The sequence below is a fragment of the Ornithorhynchus anatinus genome, chromosome 14 (genome assembly GCF_004115215.2).
Source record: "Ornithorhynchus anatinus isolate Pmale09 chromosome 14, mOrnAna1.pri.v4, whole genome shotgun sequence".
Taxonomy (NCBI): Eukaryota; Metazoa; Chordata; class Mammalia; order Monotremata; family Ornithorhynchidae; genus Ornithorhynchus; species Ornithorhynchus anatinus.
Genome location: NC_041741.1, coordinates 18,008,296 through 18,024,855, shown reverse-complemented (window position 1 = coordinate 18,024,855; position 16,560 = coordinate 18,008,296). Strand labels below are relative to the sequence as shown.

The window sequence follows — 16,560 nt, the reverse complement described above, 5'->3', positions numbered from 1 at the left end:
GTTCAGGCCTGGGTCGGTGTTTTCTCAGGGTCTAGTTGGTGTACCTTTGGCCTGGGGCAGATCCCAAGCCTTGTGAGGGGCAGGGAGAGAGGAGAAGAACCTACCAAAATTGAGCCAGGACTTCAGCTCTCGCACCACTCCTGCAGACCACCCCCAGCAATAAGCCAGAGCCACAGGGAGCGGAATGAGGAGAAAATATCGTTATTTAGTGCTCTCCCGAGCACTTTGCACAGTGTTCTGCACATAGCGAACTCAAACAGGATTGAACGTTCTCGAGGATGACTTGGTGGGAGAAGGGGCTGGAGCAACGTTGGCAGCTCACAGCTGGGGACCCCACTGTGGGCTATTCGGGAGACTCCCCTTAGCCTGGCTCCCCTGGGCTTCAGCCCCGCGAACATCTTTTGTTAATCCAGCCCTACTCCCACCCCCATCCCTTGGCTCTTTACCACCACTACTGACTCTTTTACTGATGGGACCTTAGAATATTTTTTTTATCAGAAACAGTTTCCCAGAAATCGCACCTTCCATTCTTGTCCAAGTGGAAAAATCTGTATCCCGTGCAGGTATAGCAAGCCTATTTAAAAAGGAAGAGAAAATACCCTGTTAATTCGGTCTCCGTTCATCTTCAGCGTTATCCCTTCTCCCTCTGAGCCTGGGAAATGACAACGTGAATTCATTTATAGCTCCCTTTCTCGGACTGGTTGTTATGGGTGAAGTCTAAAGGAAATAGTAGTCAATTATAGATGGTGTAGGCTCTGCTTTCATTGCTGGTGTCCCTATGGATTTCATTTTCTTTGTTCCCTGAGAAATGGAATTTTTTTTTTTAACTTTGTCGAGTGTATTTTTAGTTTCATTTATTCGGGGGACTAGAAAGAGGCCATTTTCAGGGCAAAAAGCTTGAGGGAACTCTGTCTCCTCAGACCCGTCCTTCAGCAAGGAGCAGGTTGCTCCGTGAGCGGGTGGAAAGCTGTAACTGTCCACACTAGAAGACCCCTTTGGTGCGACCTTAAAAAGCCGGAATACGGGAACTAGGTCGGGGGGGGGTCATCCTTCTGCCACTCCTTAAAGGGGTGGAAAGAAATAAAGCGAAAGACCAGATGGGCGATGGGCAGAGTAGGAAGCGTATTTATTAAGCGCCTACTACGTGCGGAGCACCGTTCCACGTAAGCACCGGTGGGGAATACACGGGGAAGTGGATACGGTCCCTGTCCCTCAAGGGCCTCACGATCTAAGGAGAGATTTGACCGGGCTTGGGGAAAAGAGAATAATCATAACCGCAGGTTCCGTTGAGCGCCTACTACGCGCCGGGCGCCGTACCGAGCGCCGGGGTGGGTACGAGCAGATCCGGTTGGACACGGTCCCTCTCCCGTACGGGGCTCACGGTCTCAATCCCCATATTCAGATGAGGTAACCGAGGCCCAGACAAGTGGCAGAGTCGGGGTTCTGACCCCCAAGGCCCACGCTCTCTCCACGACACCACGAAGCCGAAAGCCCCCAGGCGGTCTCAGAAAAGACCCCCGCCAAGGGCGTGGGGAAGGGGACGGCCAGGTAACCGAAGGACGAGGAAGCCGAGTGGCCCAGCGGAGAGAGCACGGGCCCGAAAGTCACGGGCGCCGATCCCAGCTCCGCCACCCGTCCGCCGTGACATCTCGGGCGAGAAGCGTAAGCGACCCCGTTCCCTCATCTGCGAAATGGGGACTGAGAGCTTGAGCCCTAGGTGGGACTGGGACTCGGTCCAACCTGGCTCCCTCGGATCCACCCCGGTGCTCCGGACGGCGGTCGGCCCATACCTCGTTCTTAGCATTCCCTCTCCCCCAGGCCCGTCGGTCAAATCTCCTCTTAGAGCGTGAGCCCCCTGAGGCTCACGTCTAGTATTTATTCTTGCGATGGGGGAGGTGGGGAAAGGAAGAGGGAGAAAAGTAACGTTTGCGGGCAGAGGATCGGGCAGGGTGGAGGGAAAAGTGAGAGTGCGGAGGGTGTGGGGATGGAGGGGGGGGCCGCTCCGGAGGGCCGGGGCGGGGACCCGGCCCCCCGCCGGCCCCCCGCACATTGTTCCTCGGCCCGAGACGAGGAAATTGGGATTTGATTGCGGAAGTGGGCGGGCGGGCGGGCGCAGTGCGGGGCAGGATGGCAGCGGGGGGTGGGCGGCCCCCGCGGCCCCCGCAGCCCGGCGCGGGCGGGAGCAGCGGCGGCGGCGGCGGCGGGACCCCCGGCCCTCCGGCCCTCCGGCCCTCCGGCCCTCCCAGCCCCCGGACGCCGGGGTCCCCGCCCCGAGGCGGCCCGCCATGCTCAGCCGGCCCGCCCGCCCGCTCCTCCTCCTCCTCCTCCTCCTCCTCCTCCTCCTCCGCATCGCTCTCGGCCGCGCGCAGGTGAGACCCAAACGCGGGCCGGAGGGGCATGGAGGGGGACCCACCCCGGGGGGCACGGCTCAGGAGGGGGAGGAGGGGACCCGGGTGAGAAGGTTGGGACACAAGGGATGGGGGAGAAGGGGGCACGGGGGAGGGGGAGGAGGGGGCGCGGGGGAGGAGGGGACCCAGGCGAGGGGGGATAAAAGGGTTGGGGAAGAGGGGGCCCAGGTGAGAAGGTTGGGACACAAGGGATGGGGGAGAGGGGGCACGGGAGAGGGGGGGACCCAGGCGAGGGGGGATAAAAGGGATGGGGAAGAGGGGGCACAGGTGAGGAGGAGGAGGAGGGGACCCGGGTGAGGGGGGGGGGACACAAGCGATGGGGAGGAGGGGGCCCAGGTGAGAAGGTTGGGACACGAGGGATGGGGGAGAGGGGGCACGGGGGAGGGGGAAGAGGAGGCACGGGGGAGGAGGGGACCCAGGCGAGGGGGGATAAAAGGGATGGGGAAGAGGGGGCACAGGTGAGGAGGAGGAGGGGACCCAGGTGAGAAGGGGGGGACACAAGCGAGGGTGAGGAGGGGGCCCAGGTGAGAAGGTTGGGACACAAGGGATGGGGGAGAGGGAGCACGGGGGAGGAGGGGACCCAGGCGAGGGGGGATAAAAGGGATGGGGGAGAGGGGACACAGGTGAAGAGGACGAGGGCCCCCAGGGGAGGGGGAGGAGGGGACCCTGGTAATGGGAAGAGGGGGCGCAGGAGGAGGAGGAAGGGACCCAGGGTAGGGGGGACCCAGGTGAGAAGGGGCCACAGGTGAAGAGGAGGGGACACGGGTAATGGGAAGAGGGGCCACAGTCGGAGGAGGGGGGGACCCAGGTGATGGAGAAGAGGGGACACAGGAGGAGGAGGAGGAGGGGACCCGAGCGAGAAGGGGGCACAGGTGATGGGGAAGAGGGGGCACGGGTGAGGAGGAGGAGGGGACCCAGGTGATGGGGAAGAGGGGGCACGGAGGAGGAGGAGGAGGAGGGAGGGACCCGGGCGAGGAGAGGAGAAGGAGCCGAGGGCCAGGTGTCCGGTTCCCCCGTCCCGTCGCCGCAGGAGCCCGCGCGATGCGCCGTCCACTGGACAGAGTGGACGGTGTCCGGCACATCCATCCGGCTCCGCTGGACCGTCCCCGCCGCCCCCTGCAACTTCAGCCTCCTCTACGGCCCGGCCCCCGACCCCGACCCCGACCCCGGCCCCTCGGGGGGTCGGCCCTGCCCCGGGCCCCGGCCGGACAACGACACCTACGAATGCGGAGCCGAGGGGCTGCGCCCGGGGACCCTCTACCGGCTCCGCCTGCTGGACCTCACCGACGGCCAGACCCGCCACATTGCTCTGCAGACAGGTAGGAGGGACGGGAGGGCGGAGAGGCGCGCTCCCTGCCCGACCCTGCGCCGAGCGCTGGGCTCCACCCGCGGGCCCCGGGGCCGCTTCTGCCCCGGGGGGACATTTTGCTGTTTTGATCACGATCCCCCCCTCCCCTCCCCTCCCCCTGCGGAATCCTAGAGCGGAGTTTGGTGGCGCCTCCGCCTTCTAATTCCCCGGGAAGGGGCTCGCCCAAGCGCTTAGCACAGTGCTCTGCGCCTAGTAAGCGCTCAGATGTCACTGATGATAAGCGAGCGGTTTCAGGTGCCGACCGTTCAACCGGGGAGGCGGGAGAGAATAAAACTGCACCTTAGGATGGAGGTCGGCGCTTAGTACAGTGCTTTGCACAGAGTAAGCGCTTTATAAAATACCACCATCGTCATTACTGCATAGCGTCGGGAGACGAAAATCGCACCTAATTGAGCAAAACCGCCTCGGAAAGAAGAGCGGGAGGGCCCAGCCGAGCCCTGCCGCGTGTTGTTTAATGGAGAAATTTGCTTTTTTTCCCCCTAATACTTTTTTATTAGCATCGACTTATTCGTGGCCGAAGGTCAGTTTCCCAAAATGACTTGAACCCCGCTGAGCTTGGCGAGCTCATCTCCGTTTATAAGGGTCGATTCGATTCCCAAACTTTACATTCGCGGCGTGAAGACACAGTTTGGGTCGTTTGGCGAGAACTGGGCTATTTTTAGAAGGATGGGTTGGCACTTTAAATCTGTGCGTTTATTTGGGTGTTTAAAAAGGTCGTGGAGATAAGGCGCTTCTTAAATCTTGTTGCTTTCTGTGCGGTGAATGTCAGCTTTTCTTAAACCTTTCTAAAGTATCTTTACCGCTTTTTTTAATGTCCTCTTACCCTTAGTGACCCCTCGTGTTTTCTGTGAAGGGTTTTAAGGCTAAATCCTGTAAAATCTGGAAGGCGACCTGATGCTCCATGAACCGGATGATACGTAGAATGGTAATACGTTCAAGCATCCACACCTGTAAAAGGTTCGGTTCCTAAACTCCTAGTTCTTAAAACGAGTATTAGAGTGAATGGTCAATGGAGTACGTGGTTAATGGTCACAACTGACCACCCCCAAATTTTTGGCACAAGTATTGCTGCTTTTTACGTATAAAAACGCTTACCTCGTCCACAGAGGGTAAACCTGAAACTTGATATTGTTTCCTTCGGTTCGTTTGAAAAACAACTTTGAGTTTCGCCGAGAGAGCGAAAAAAGGAAAGACGTGGAAATAACTTCACTGTATTACTCTGAGTATATCTGGAGAATAAAATATATTTGATAGCCGCTTTAGGTATTGGGTATGAGTTGGTCGCGTCGACTATGCCCTGTAGTTCTTTTCGTATTTTAAAGTAAGAATCTAGCTGAGGATATTATTTTAAATAGTTTTCTTGTGTTCACGTAATTCAAATTAAGGATAAGCAGATGCAAGTTTTAATTTAAACAATCATTTAGAAGTTAACTAAGATTCTAGTCTACTATTGCTTTTTGTTTTCACTGGGAGCATGATTCGTTATACACCAGAAAACTTGTTTTATCTTGTCCCATGTTTTATTTATATTTTGAACTGAATAAATTGGTTCGTGAGCACCCATAACCCCTCAACTCATATTAATAATGATGGTATTTAAGCGCTTACTATGTGCCAAGCACTGGGATAGATACAGGGCTATTAGGTTGTCCCACGTGGGGCTCACAATCTTAATCCCCATTTTGCAGATGAGGGAACTGAGGCACAGAGAAGCAAAGTGACTTGCCCCAAGTCACTCAGCTGACAAGTGGTGGAGCCAGGATTAGAATCTATGACCTCTGACTCCCAAGCCTGGGATCTTTCCACTGAGCCAAGCTGCTTCCTACCCAAAAAAGTCAAAGATTTCAATCTAAATTATAGAAATGTCTGTCACCCACTCTAGATTGTAAGGTCACTGTGGACAGGGAACATGCCTTACTCTCTACCTCCTCTCTTATATTACACAAGCACTTACCACAGGGTTCTTTACAGAGTAAGCCCTCAAATGCCATTGATTTTGATATTGACTTTATTGGGAGAGATCATTAAGGCAAATATATCCAAACGGTTTGCGTTATTTGCTCTAGGACAGATTTTTCTCCATTGAAATAATAATGTCGGTATTTGTATTTCTTAAGCGCTTACTATGTGCAGAGCACTGTTCTAAGCGCTGGGGTAGACTCAGGGGAATCAGGTTGTCCCACGTGGGGCTCACAGTCTTAATCCCCATTTTACAGATGAGGGAACTGAGGCACAGAGAAGTGAAGTGACTTGCCCACAGTCACACTGCTGACAAGTGGCAGAGCTGGGATTCGAACTCATGACCTCCGACTCCAAAGCCCGTGCTCTTTCCACTGAGCCATGCTGCTTCTCTAATTGAACTGAATTGTCTCTCTAAACTGTGGTGACCTGAAGTGAGAGAGCAAATGCTGCTTTTGGATGAGTTTTCTGGTCTGAATAGTTGAAGTTTTAGGGTTGCTTCTTTGAGCAGGAATGCTCTAAGAGTGTGGATGATTAATAATTATAATTATTATGATATTTAAGCACTTACTATGTGCCAAGTGCTCTTTTTTAAGCACTGGAGTAGAATCAAGATCATCAGAGTGGATACACTCCCCGTCCCACCTGGGGCTCATAGCCTAAATTTGAGGGAGAACAGGTATGGAATCCCTGTTTTCCCAGATGAGGAAACTGAGGCACAAAGTTAAATGATTGACTCAAGGTCATCCAGTCAACTCTGTCATGATGACAGAGTTATCATCAGCAGTGATGTTTATTGAGCGCTTATTTTGTGGGATTAGTAGCAGATCCTCTGACTCCCGGATCAGGGCTCTTTCCACCAGGACATGTTGCTTCTCAGATCAATTTAGAGTCCGGGGTGCAGTAATCATTCTTTGGCTTGTTTCGTCTTGCAGTGGGACTTTTGCCTCTCTATAGATGCTGAATGTCACTTTCCTCCTTTACCCCTTCATTAAAACGTTTGACATTAACCTCTGGTGTCTAAGTGTAAGTGATCCAATTTCTCCCCAAATGATCTGTCCCTGCCTTTGTAGATTAATGCAAACTCATTTAAGTCACTCTATAATAATTCACAGATTTATTTCATTTTTAAATCAACTTCTCCAGAGAGGAGTGGGAGTCAAATAAAGAGGATAAGCTGAAGCTTTTCAGATAGCTTCAGAAGAAAGGAGTTGGAACGTAAGCAACTATTAGCCGCATACATTTCTCCACCAACAACTGTTATCATAGGAAACCCCAACTGTCCTCTCTAGCGGATTCTTTGTTAAAGCCCCTTTCGGGACCCTCTAATTGGTACTTTATCAGTACAACAGATCTGGAAGTTTAAGTGCTCTGTCCTGACCAAAATAATCTATCTTCTATCTCTCCATATTAGCCTTTGGGTGAAAGGTGATCAAAGCTATGTACCCACATAATGTTTCTCCAGTAGGGGGGTAAAAAGAACACATTTCAAAAATTTTGAATTGAAAAGGTAAATTTGGGCTGTGTTTAATACTGAGCGCAGACATAGGACCAAGCTATTGTCCTATGCTGTTGGATGGTGTGTGTACATACCCTCACATACACACTTATATATACATATGAAATTTATTTTGTTTATGGTATTTGTTAAGCACTGATTGTGTGCCAAGCACTAGGATGGCTAAAAGCTAATCAGGTCGGACACAGTCCCTATCCTGCATGGGGCTCTCAATTTTAATCCCCATTTTATAGATGAGGGAACTGAGGCACAGAGAAGTGAAGTGACTGACCCAAGGTCACACTGCAGATGTTGGACACCTCAGAACCTTTTGTATTTCCTCAGGTCTTTGTCCCCAAAAGGGGACGTGCCAAGGAGAGGTAAAACGAGGCAGAACCAGTCATTGTGCTAGGAACAAAGAGTCTACTAAGCAGTTGGTCACTGAATGAACACTATGGAAAATTACTAGGATGAACAAGCAGAGCCTCCAGTCTAGTCAATCGAATAGTATTTAGCTCCTACTGTGTGCAGAGCACTGTACTGAATGTTCGGGAGAGTTCAGTCAAGTTAATTAGACATGAATCCTGGTCTTCAGCAGCTTATTATCTAACAGGGGAGGCAAGCAAATAATACCCTTCTTCCTCCTATGTAAAAGCAGATATGTGTAACTATAAGGTCGTGGCGGGCAGGGAACGTGGCTACCGATTCTGTTTCGTACTCTCCCAAGTGCTTAGTACAAGGCTCTGCATACAGTAAAACCTCAAAAAATGCCCTTGATGATGATGTGTATGTTAGTGCTTAGATAATCAGGTGTGTAGGATGTGATTCAGAAGCTGCTACCAGTTGTTGTGAGTACACCAGGGTGTAGTTGGCACTGAAGTACTGAACTCCCAGTTGGTGGCTGCGACCTGGGAAGGGCCTCCTGGAGTGAGGTGATTTCAGAAGGGCTTTGAAGTTGGGGAGAACTATGCGAGCTAGCACAGGGAGGGCCGGGAGCAGAAGTAAGTGGGAGTCGGAGGCGGAAAAGCCCCACAAATGTACAAGGGGAACAGAAGAAGCAGGAAGCGTAGAGTAGAAGAGAATAACACAAGAGTACTTATGCACATGGATAAAAAGCACCCAAGCGATGATGTGCTGGGTCAATGACCCTGCCCGGTATTCCCTCTGAGACGTGACACCAAAGGACCCTTTCCATTTCAATAGTCCATTATGGACCCTTCGACCTCAAATCTATTTAGGCTCTCTTGAGCCTTTTACTATCCCTTTTTCCTCTAATTACCCAGCACAGATCTCTTGTCCGTGACAAACCCTTCTGGAAAATATTGATATTTTCTGCCTCCACAACTCCAGAAATGATGAATTCTCCTCCATGTTTCACCACTTAGTGAAAATAATCTCTGGTGTTTCTTGGCCCTTTCGAACTCAAACGCTGTTATCCCGATGTCCTTCGATGTTACCCCTTTGTGACTTTGTAAACTTCAGTCAAGTTCCTCGGAGCCTTCATTTTTACAGGTTAAGGAGTTTGAATGGTTTCAACTCATCACCTTAGACCTTAAGCCCCATGTTGGACTCAAACTGTCCTATCTGCTTACCTTGAATCTAGCCCAGCCTTAGCACAGAACTTGCAAATAATAAGTGCGTACTAATCAATCAATCGTATTTATCGAGTGCTTACCGTGTGCAGAGGGAGAGTACAATAGATACTTATTATATCTATTGTAGATAGGCACATTATTGTAGCTAGATTCCCTGCCCACGATGAGCTTATAGTCTAGAGGGAGAAGCACTTCATGACTATAGCACAGTTATTAAAATCTTTAAAACGGCAACTGCTTCTGTTCCCTTTGTGGCCTTTTTCTGAACTTTCTCCAGCCCTGTGATGTACCAGCAATGCCATGGGTTACGCGCAGAAAATGTGGGGACCGAAGTCAGGTGGAATGATGGAGGGAGGTATTTCTTTTGTAGAATTTGAAATAAGGTAGAGATGTGGTTTGACACAAAACAGAGCATTCTGAGAGCAGGGGCTGGCATGTGAAGTAGCTGGGAGCGGGCTGGGTACGAACAGGTGACGATGAGCAGATTTGTTTGTCCCCGCTAGATTGTAAACTCGAAGGCAGAGCTCATGTCTAATAATTATAGTAATTGCAGTGTTTGAGTGCCAACTACATCCCAGGCACAATTCTAACTCCTGGAAATAATGATGGCACTTGTTAAGCACTTACTATGTATCAAGCACCACTCTAAGCGTTGGGATAGATAGAAGCTAGTCAGGCTGGACACTGACCCTGTCCCACATGGGGCTCACAGTTTTAATCCCCATTTTACAGTTGAGGAACTGAAGCACAAAGAAAGTGACTTGCCCAAGGTCACACAGCAGGAGTCAACCAACTCCACTGCAATGTACACTCCCAAGTGCTTAGTTCTTCTTCAGGTGCCTTTGAGTTGTTTCCGACCCACAGCGACTCCGTGGACACACCCTCTTCAGACCGTCCTCTTACGAAGCCTTCTGTCTTAAAATCGTTCTGGTGTATGTTTTCTTGGTAAAGGTACAGAAGTGGTTTACCATCGCTCTCTTCCGTGCAGTAAAAACTTGAGTCTCTGCCGTTGTGGTCCAGGAATGTGACTGTTGTTGTATTGTACTCTCCCAAGCGCTTAATACAGTGCTGTGCACACGGTAAACACTCAACAAATACGACTGAACGAATGAATGTCGTTGTCTTTGATCAACGTTTTGATCACTTGATCGTCTGCCTTTGACTCTTTCCCATGCCGCTGATGCACAGCATAGGTGAATCGACTTAGCGCTCAATCAATACCACTGATTAATGGATTGATTGGAGCAGAGAGCTAGAGCCCAGTAGTACTGGGGCCTGTTACCCTGCCGGGGAGAAGAGAGGGAATGGCGACAAGTCAAATCCCGGCTCTGCCACTTGTCTGCTCTGTGACCTCGGGCAAGTCACTTCACTTCTCTGTGCCTCAGTTATCCCTTCTGTAAAATAGGGATTGAGACAGTGAGCCCCCCGTGGGACGGGGACTGCATCCAACCCGATTTGCGTATAACCACCCAAGGGTTTGGCGCATATTAAGCGTTTAACAAGTACTACAATTATTATTATCAAGTCTGGCACGGCACAGAACGCTCCTCTCTTCCTGCAGGCGGCACCTCCGTGCCTGAGTTAGGCACTGCCCTGGCCTTCTGGCCCGACACGAATGAGTCCCGTTACAGCCGGGAATTCAGGAGGGGAGTGGACACTGACTCCCTCTCCTCCCCCTCTGCCCTTGGGAGGATGCGATGCTCGTGCTTCCGTGGGCTGGAATGGGAGCATCCAGCCCATTGGGTTCAATTGCTTTGACTCCTGATGGAAATCGCCGGCTGGGCTCGTGCCATGGGAAAATAACCGGTAAATAGGCTTACTGTGGGATGAATCAGCGCGGCCTTTCGATTGATGTTACACTACAGACGGCCTGGCCATTATGGGAATGGTGGGTTTCAAGTGATGCATGATCTCTTATAATAATAAGAAGAAGAATTGTGACATTTAAGCATTCAGTGTATGCCAAGAACTCTACCAAGCACTGGGGATGATACAGTAGTAATAATAATAGTAATACTGGCATTAAAGTCCTTACTGTGTGCACTGTACTACGCACTGGAGTAGATACAAGATACTCAGGCCATCCCTGGTACTCAAAACCCCTCTCAAGTTCACACCTGGAGAGTTTCCAGTACTCTACCAGTCTCTACTATGGGAGAGTCAAGCAGAGACATTTCCATTCCATTCCTAGCTTGGGCAGGGGCTAGCGAGTGGAAGGCAGAGTCAAGCAGAGACATTTCCATTCCATTCCTAGCTTGGGCAGGGGCTAGCGAGTGGAAGGCAATCTGCTACAAGTCAAAACTCTCGTGTGCTGGGCAGCAGCGGCACGGGAGAGAGTCAAGGGCGAAGATTCAAGTTTACTGTACGGAAGGAAGCAGTGGAAAATCACTTTAGTATTTTTACCAAGAAAACTCTATGGATCCACTACCAGAACAATTTCAGGCGGAGGTGGGGCGTTCTGGGAGAGATGCGTCCGTGGCGTCCCTGTGGGTCCGAGACGAGTCGCCAGCATAAGACAAGACTTGCTCAAAGCCCAAGTAGGAAGGAGAACAGGTATTGGCTCCCCATTTTGCAAATAAGGGAACTGGAACACAGAAAAGTTAAGCGACTTGCCCAAGGTCACAAAGCAGGCAAGTGGTGGACTAGGGATTAGAACCCAGGCCCTCTGACTCCCAGGTCTGAGCTCTCTCCATTCAGCCACACTGTTTCTCCAGTAGTTTTCAAAGGGAAAATTGAAATTCACATCCCAGAGTCACATTCAGTGGGTGCCTATTAATCAGGTGCTTTTATAGAAAAGTTTTCATTACTTTTTTATGCTGTTTAGTAGTGATGTTTTATGGCTCGCTAATGATTCCATAATAGATTGTTCTAGAACTGTTTATCTCTAATTCCCCTAATCTCCGAGCACGATTTATCAGAGCATTTATCACAATGATCCATAAAACATTCCCCCAAGAGATCATTGGTAAAATGGTAAATCATCAAGCCACTAGCTGTATCAAGAATGAAAGATGAAGACAACTTTTCTAGGGATAAAGCTGCAATGGATCCGTTACTAGTCTTCATTTCATTATATCACCGAAACAATCTTTTTAAAGGTTGATGCATTCTGAAACATTTTTAGCAGAGTAGAAATCAAAAGCGGGGAACGAGAGCTAAAACAAAATGCTGCCAGAATAGAAATCCGGAGTTAATTCTATTTTCACTTGAACATGAATGCTGCTTCCAAAATAAATGGGAAAATTATAAAATCACAGTATCCCGGAAGTCGCGTCGCTAGCGTTCCCGACAAAGAATGAAACCCACTCTGCATTTGTGTGTCTTCCTTTCTGGAAAACACTTAGGAAGCGAATCTTGGGGCAAGCGTTTAGCCAAATTTTCCTCAGTCTCAGAGTCCTGTGAGCTTTCTTTTCCTTAAGATTTCAGGTACTTCCTGTTACTGGTGTGGGCGGAAACACCCAGAAAATCAGCCTCTCTCCTGGCAGTTTGGCATTTTCATTTCCTGTTGTGTCTGAAACCAGAAAACACGGGGTTGCCAACAATGTGACTAATGTTTTTCAAGATGCAGTTATTTTATTTCTCGGGTGTTTAAAACGGGCCCATTATCACCAGCATCACGAGGGCATCTACTGATTTAGCACCCACAGGCTGTTCAGCTTAACACTGTACCAGGAGCTATACTCCACTATTGAGGGGCATTCGGTATCTCCCCACAGCTTTTACGTACCTATCTGTAAATTATGTATTTATATTAATGTCTGCCTCCCCCTCTAGACGGTAAGCTCGTTGCAGGCAGGGAAGGGGTCTCCCACCTCTGCACCGTACTCCCCCAAGCACTTAGACCAGCGCTCTGTATAGAGTAAACGCTCAATAAATATGACTGACAATCGCTCATCTTTGCCCACGCACGTGCATGCGAAATACATCGATCTTTTACGTTTAGTCCATCCAGCGAATAAACTAGCTTCCTTGATAAAATGCTTTTCAACACATCTAAAGCAGATCGCTTCAAAGTTCTAATGTGGAAAACTTCCAAGAATGGAACCAAAATTAGAGGCCCCTTTAAGGACAGATTTGAAAATACGAATCTGAACATTTCACTTATATAATATAAAAGCCTTGGAGCTCAGCCAGAAGAGACCTTTATCACAATAAAAATGGTATTTTAAGTGTTTGCTTCCAGCCCAAACTCTCTCAGCCTCTGCACTTCCCAACTTCATTGTTTCTTTGTTCTAACGGATGTACGAAGGACTAAGTGTTTTGTTTTCGGGCCCAGATATATTAGATAAAGTCTGCACTTCTGAATTCCACCTTTTAGGCACGCAAAGTATTTTTTTTGTTTAATATACCTTAGAAATTGTATTTCTGTTAAGTAGACTCTACAAAATGTGTAATAATCATTTGATCTGGCTCAGAGCAGAGATTCCAATGTTAATTACTGTAAGAAAAAATTAAAATATCCAGCTAAATTAATCTCGACCTCAGCTGTCATGTCAGCATGAAGAAGGGTTTTCACTTGCCAAATGTCACAGGGTCTCTTCTAAGGTATTCTGGGAGTTCGAGACTGTTTAGTGGTGTGCTTTTTCTGAATCCCGAGGTGACCCTCCCAAAAAGAAACATCCACTTTAAATCGTGATTCTCTCCATCCATTTTGGTTTCTCTGTAATTGTTGCCGTTTAGGTTATTATTTAAGATAAAAGCGAGTTGCAAAAATTGCTATTTTGAGCTAGAAATTGTAGATGAAAATCCCCTCTTTAGAAATGGCTGAAACAGATCCTTCCTATTTGCTGCAGGTGTGTTCGCCTTCAGAAGAGAATCCACTTGTATGACACCATTCGGACCCTCTCTGTCTAAAGTGGGAATCATTTACTCAGATGATAATAATGTTGGTATCTGTTAAGCGCTTACTATGTGCAGAGCACTGTTCTAAGCGCTGGTTGTCCAACGTGAGGCTCACAGTTAATCCCCATTTTACAGATGAGGGAACTGAGGCACAGAGAAGTGAAGTGACAGTTACACAGCTGACAAGTGGCAGAGCCGGGAGTCGAACCCATGACCTCTGACTCCGAAGCCCAGGCTCTTTCCACTGAGCCACGCTGCAGTTGAGTCCTGTGCAAGGGCAAGAAAAGGAAAGCAGTTTCTCTCCTAACTGGGGAAGTCTCACAGAGTCTACCGTTTTGTTTTGGGGACCCTGTGGTGAGCTGCCATCTTTGATTTTATTGCACAGGTGCGGGCATATGCCCCAGCCCAGGACTGAGGCGGGCACATACAAATAAATCAGAATTTGCTGTTCCTGGGACCAGGAACCTAAATGCTACCTGGTCTGTGAGTGTTAAATAGTAATAATAATAGTAATTGTGCTATTTGTTAGACACTTACTATCTGCCAGTCACTGTATTAAGCACTGGGATAGATACAAGTTAATAAGGTTGGACAGGATAGATACAAGTTAATAAGGTTGGACACAGTCCCTGTCCCACATGGGGCTCACAGTCTTAATCCCCAATTTACAGATGAGGAAATTGAGGCAGAGAAAAGTTAAGTGACTTGCCCACTGCTGCTTTTTACTGTGGCCTAGAGGAAAGAACATGGGCTGTTAGAGGACCTGGATTCTAAAGCCAGTTGTGCCACTTTCCTGCTGTATGACCTTGAGCAAGTCACTTTTCTCTGTGCCTCAGTTTCTCCATCCGTAAAATGAGAATTCAATACCTATTCTTTTGCCTGCTTGGACTGGGGTCCTCCTGTGGGACAGTGACCGAGTCCTACCAGATTATCTTGTATCTCAGTGCCTAGTACAGTGCTGGATATATCGTTAGCTCATAATATTATCATTACTATTATTATTATGGAGCAAGCCCCACTACCCATATTCTGGCTTTGGGGAGTGAGGAAAGGTCCCCACATATTTGTTAGTATTTATAGAGCTCTTACTGCGTGCAGAGCACTGTATTAAGCACTTGGGAGTGTACAAGATAACAATAAATACCTCCAATGCGTTTACGGTCTAGAGGGAAGCAGCGATCAGTCGTTTGATCAGTAGCTTGTTTTAATTGACGTAAGTGTATGATTAAACATGTAAGGAGGTTGTTTTCACTCCCGTCAGGGCTCCTCAAATATTCTGTATAAGGTCATTACATGAGACCTCGGGCCCAGCCTTGCTCAGGCACCAAAATATGCCTCGAGAGTCGTGAGGGAGGGGATTTTAGAGGCCAGCGGTTTCCTCTCTGAGGGAGGCCAAATGTCCGAAGTTGACTTGGCCTCACCGTTTAAGGAAGAGGACGGATGCCCAGTCAACGTGAGATGAAATCAGAGCAAGGAAATAATAAAAATAATGGTGGTAGTGGTTAAGCCCTTACTGTGCGCCAAACACCGTGCTAAACTCTGAGGTAGATACAGTGCAATCAGATCATATACAGTCCCCGTCTCACATGGGGCCTACAGTTTAAGGGCAAAGGAAGAACGGATGTCCAATTCCCATTTTACAGATAAGGAAACTGAGACACAGAAGTTTAGTGGTCTGCCCGAGGTCACATGGTGGACGAGTGGTGGAGCTGGGATTAGAAAACAGAAGCAGCAGGGTATAGTGGATAGAACACGGGACTGGAAGTCAGAGGACCTGGTTTTAATCCCAGCTCCTCCGCTTGTCTATCGAGGGCTCTTGGGCAAGTCACTTCTCTGTTCTCAGTTACCTCATCTGCAAAATGGGAGTAAAATACTTGCTCCCCCTACTTCTTAGATTGTGAGCTCCCCGTTGGACAGGGAATGTGTTCGATCCTCTTATATCAACACCAACACTTAGTACAGTGTTTGCCATATAGTAAGCACTTCAGACACCACAGTTTTGATAGAGAAACCTTCCCCGCTTTCGAAATGAGCTGGAGACACTCTTACTCAACTCCAATCTGGTGCGGGCGGATGGAGGGGTGAGATCGACTCCGTGCTCAGAATCAGACCTCTGGACGGGGGATCTCACCTAGCTCCTGCCCTGAATGAGATCTACCCTGGTATCCCGTCTTCAAAGCGGACTTTCAGAATTATCTTGAGAAAGTCAAGCAGATCACCTGTGTCCCGATTGGCCAATCGGTTAGTCTTCACCTCCGGGTAAGACACGGAAAGGATTTCAAAATTCTCCCTTAGATTCTGCTGGAGTCCGTGTGACTTTTAGAGTGTATTTTTTTTTTATTTTTAGATTACCCACATCTCTTGTGTTTAGCAAGAGCCTGCTTCCTAAGCAGTTTTCTTTAGTCTGCCACATAATCAAAATTTAGGTCAGCTCTGAAGCTCTCAAAAGCATACGTCATAATAATATCTGCGGTATCCGTTAAGCACTTACTACGTGCCAAGCACCACACTGAGCCTGGGGTAGATGATCAGGTCGGACACAGGTCTCGTTTTACGATATAAAAGGGAGGGAGAACAGGTAGATAGTCCTCGTTTTACGGAGAGAGAAGCAACGTGGCCTAGGGGAGAGAGTACAGGCCTGGGAGTTAGAAGGATCTGGGTTCTAATCTTGGCTCTGCCAGTTGCTTTATGTGACTCCTTAGGCAAGTCTCTTAACCTCCCTGTGCTCCAGCTTCCTCATCTGTAAAACTGGGATATCTGTTTTCCCTCCTGATTAAGCTATGAGCCCCACATGGGGCAGGGACTTAATCAGATTGTCCCATGTGGGGCTCACGGTCTTAATCCCCATCTTACAGATGAGGTAACTGAGGCACAGAGAAGTTAAGTGGC

General features: G+C 49.0%; 1 protein-coding gene across 1 annotated transcript in view; it reads left to right on the top strand.

Annotated features, from left to right (window-relative positions):
- Positions 1-16,560, top strand: part of PTPRB (protein tyrosine phosphatase receptor type B) — a 102,800-nt gene that overhangs the window by 28,649 nt on the left and 57,591 nt on the right. Inside the window, exon 4 of the mRNA XM_029078476.2 lies at positions 3,439-3,727. Coding sequence (XP_028934309.1) covers positions 3,439-3,727 — 289 coding nt within the window. The remainder of the gene's footprint in view (positions 1-3,438; positions 3,728-16,560) is intronic.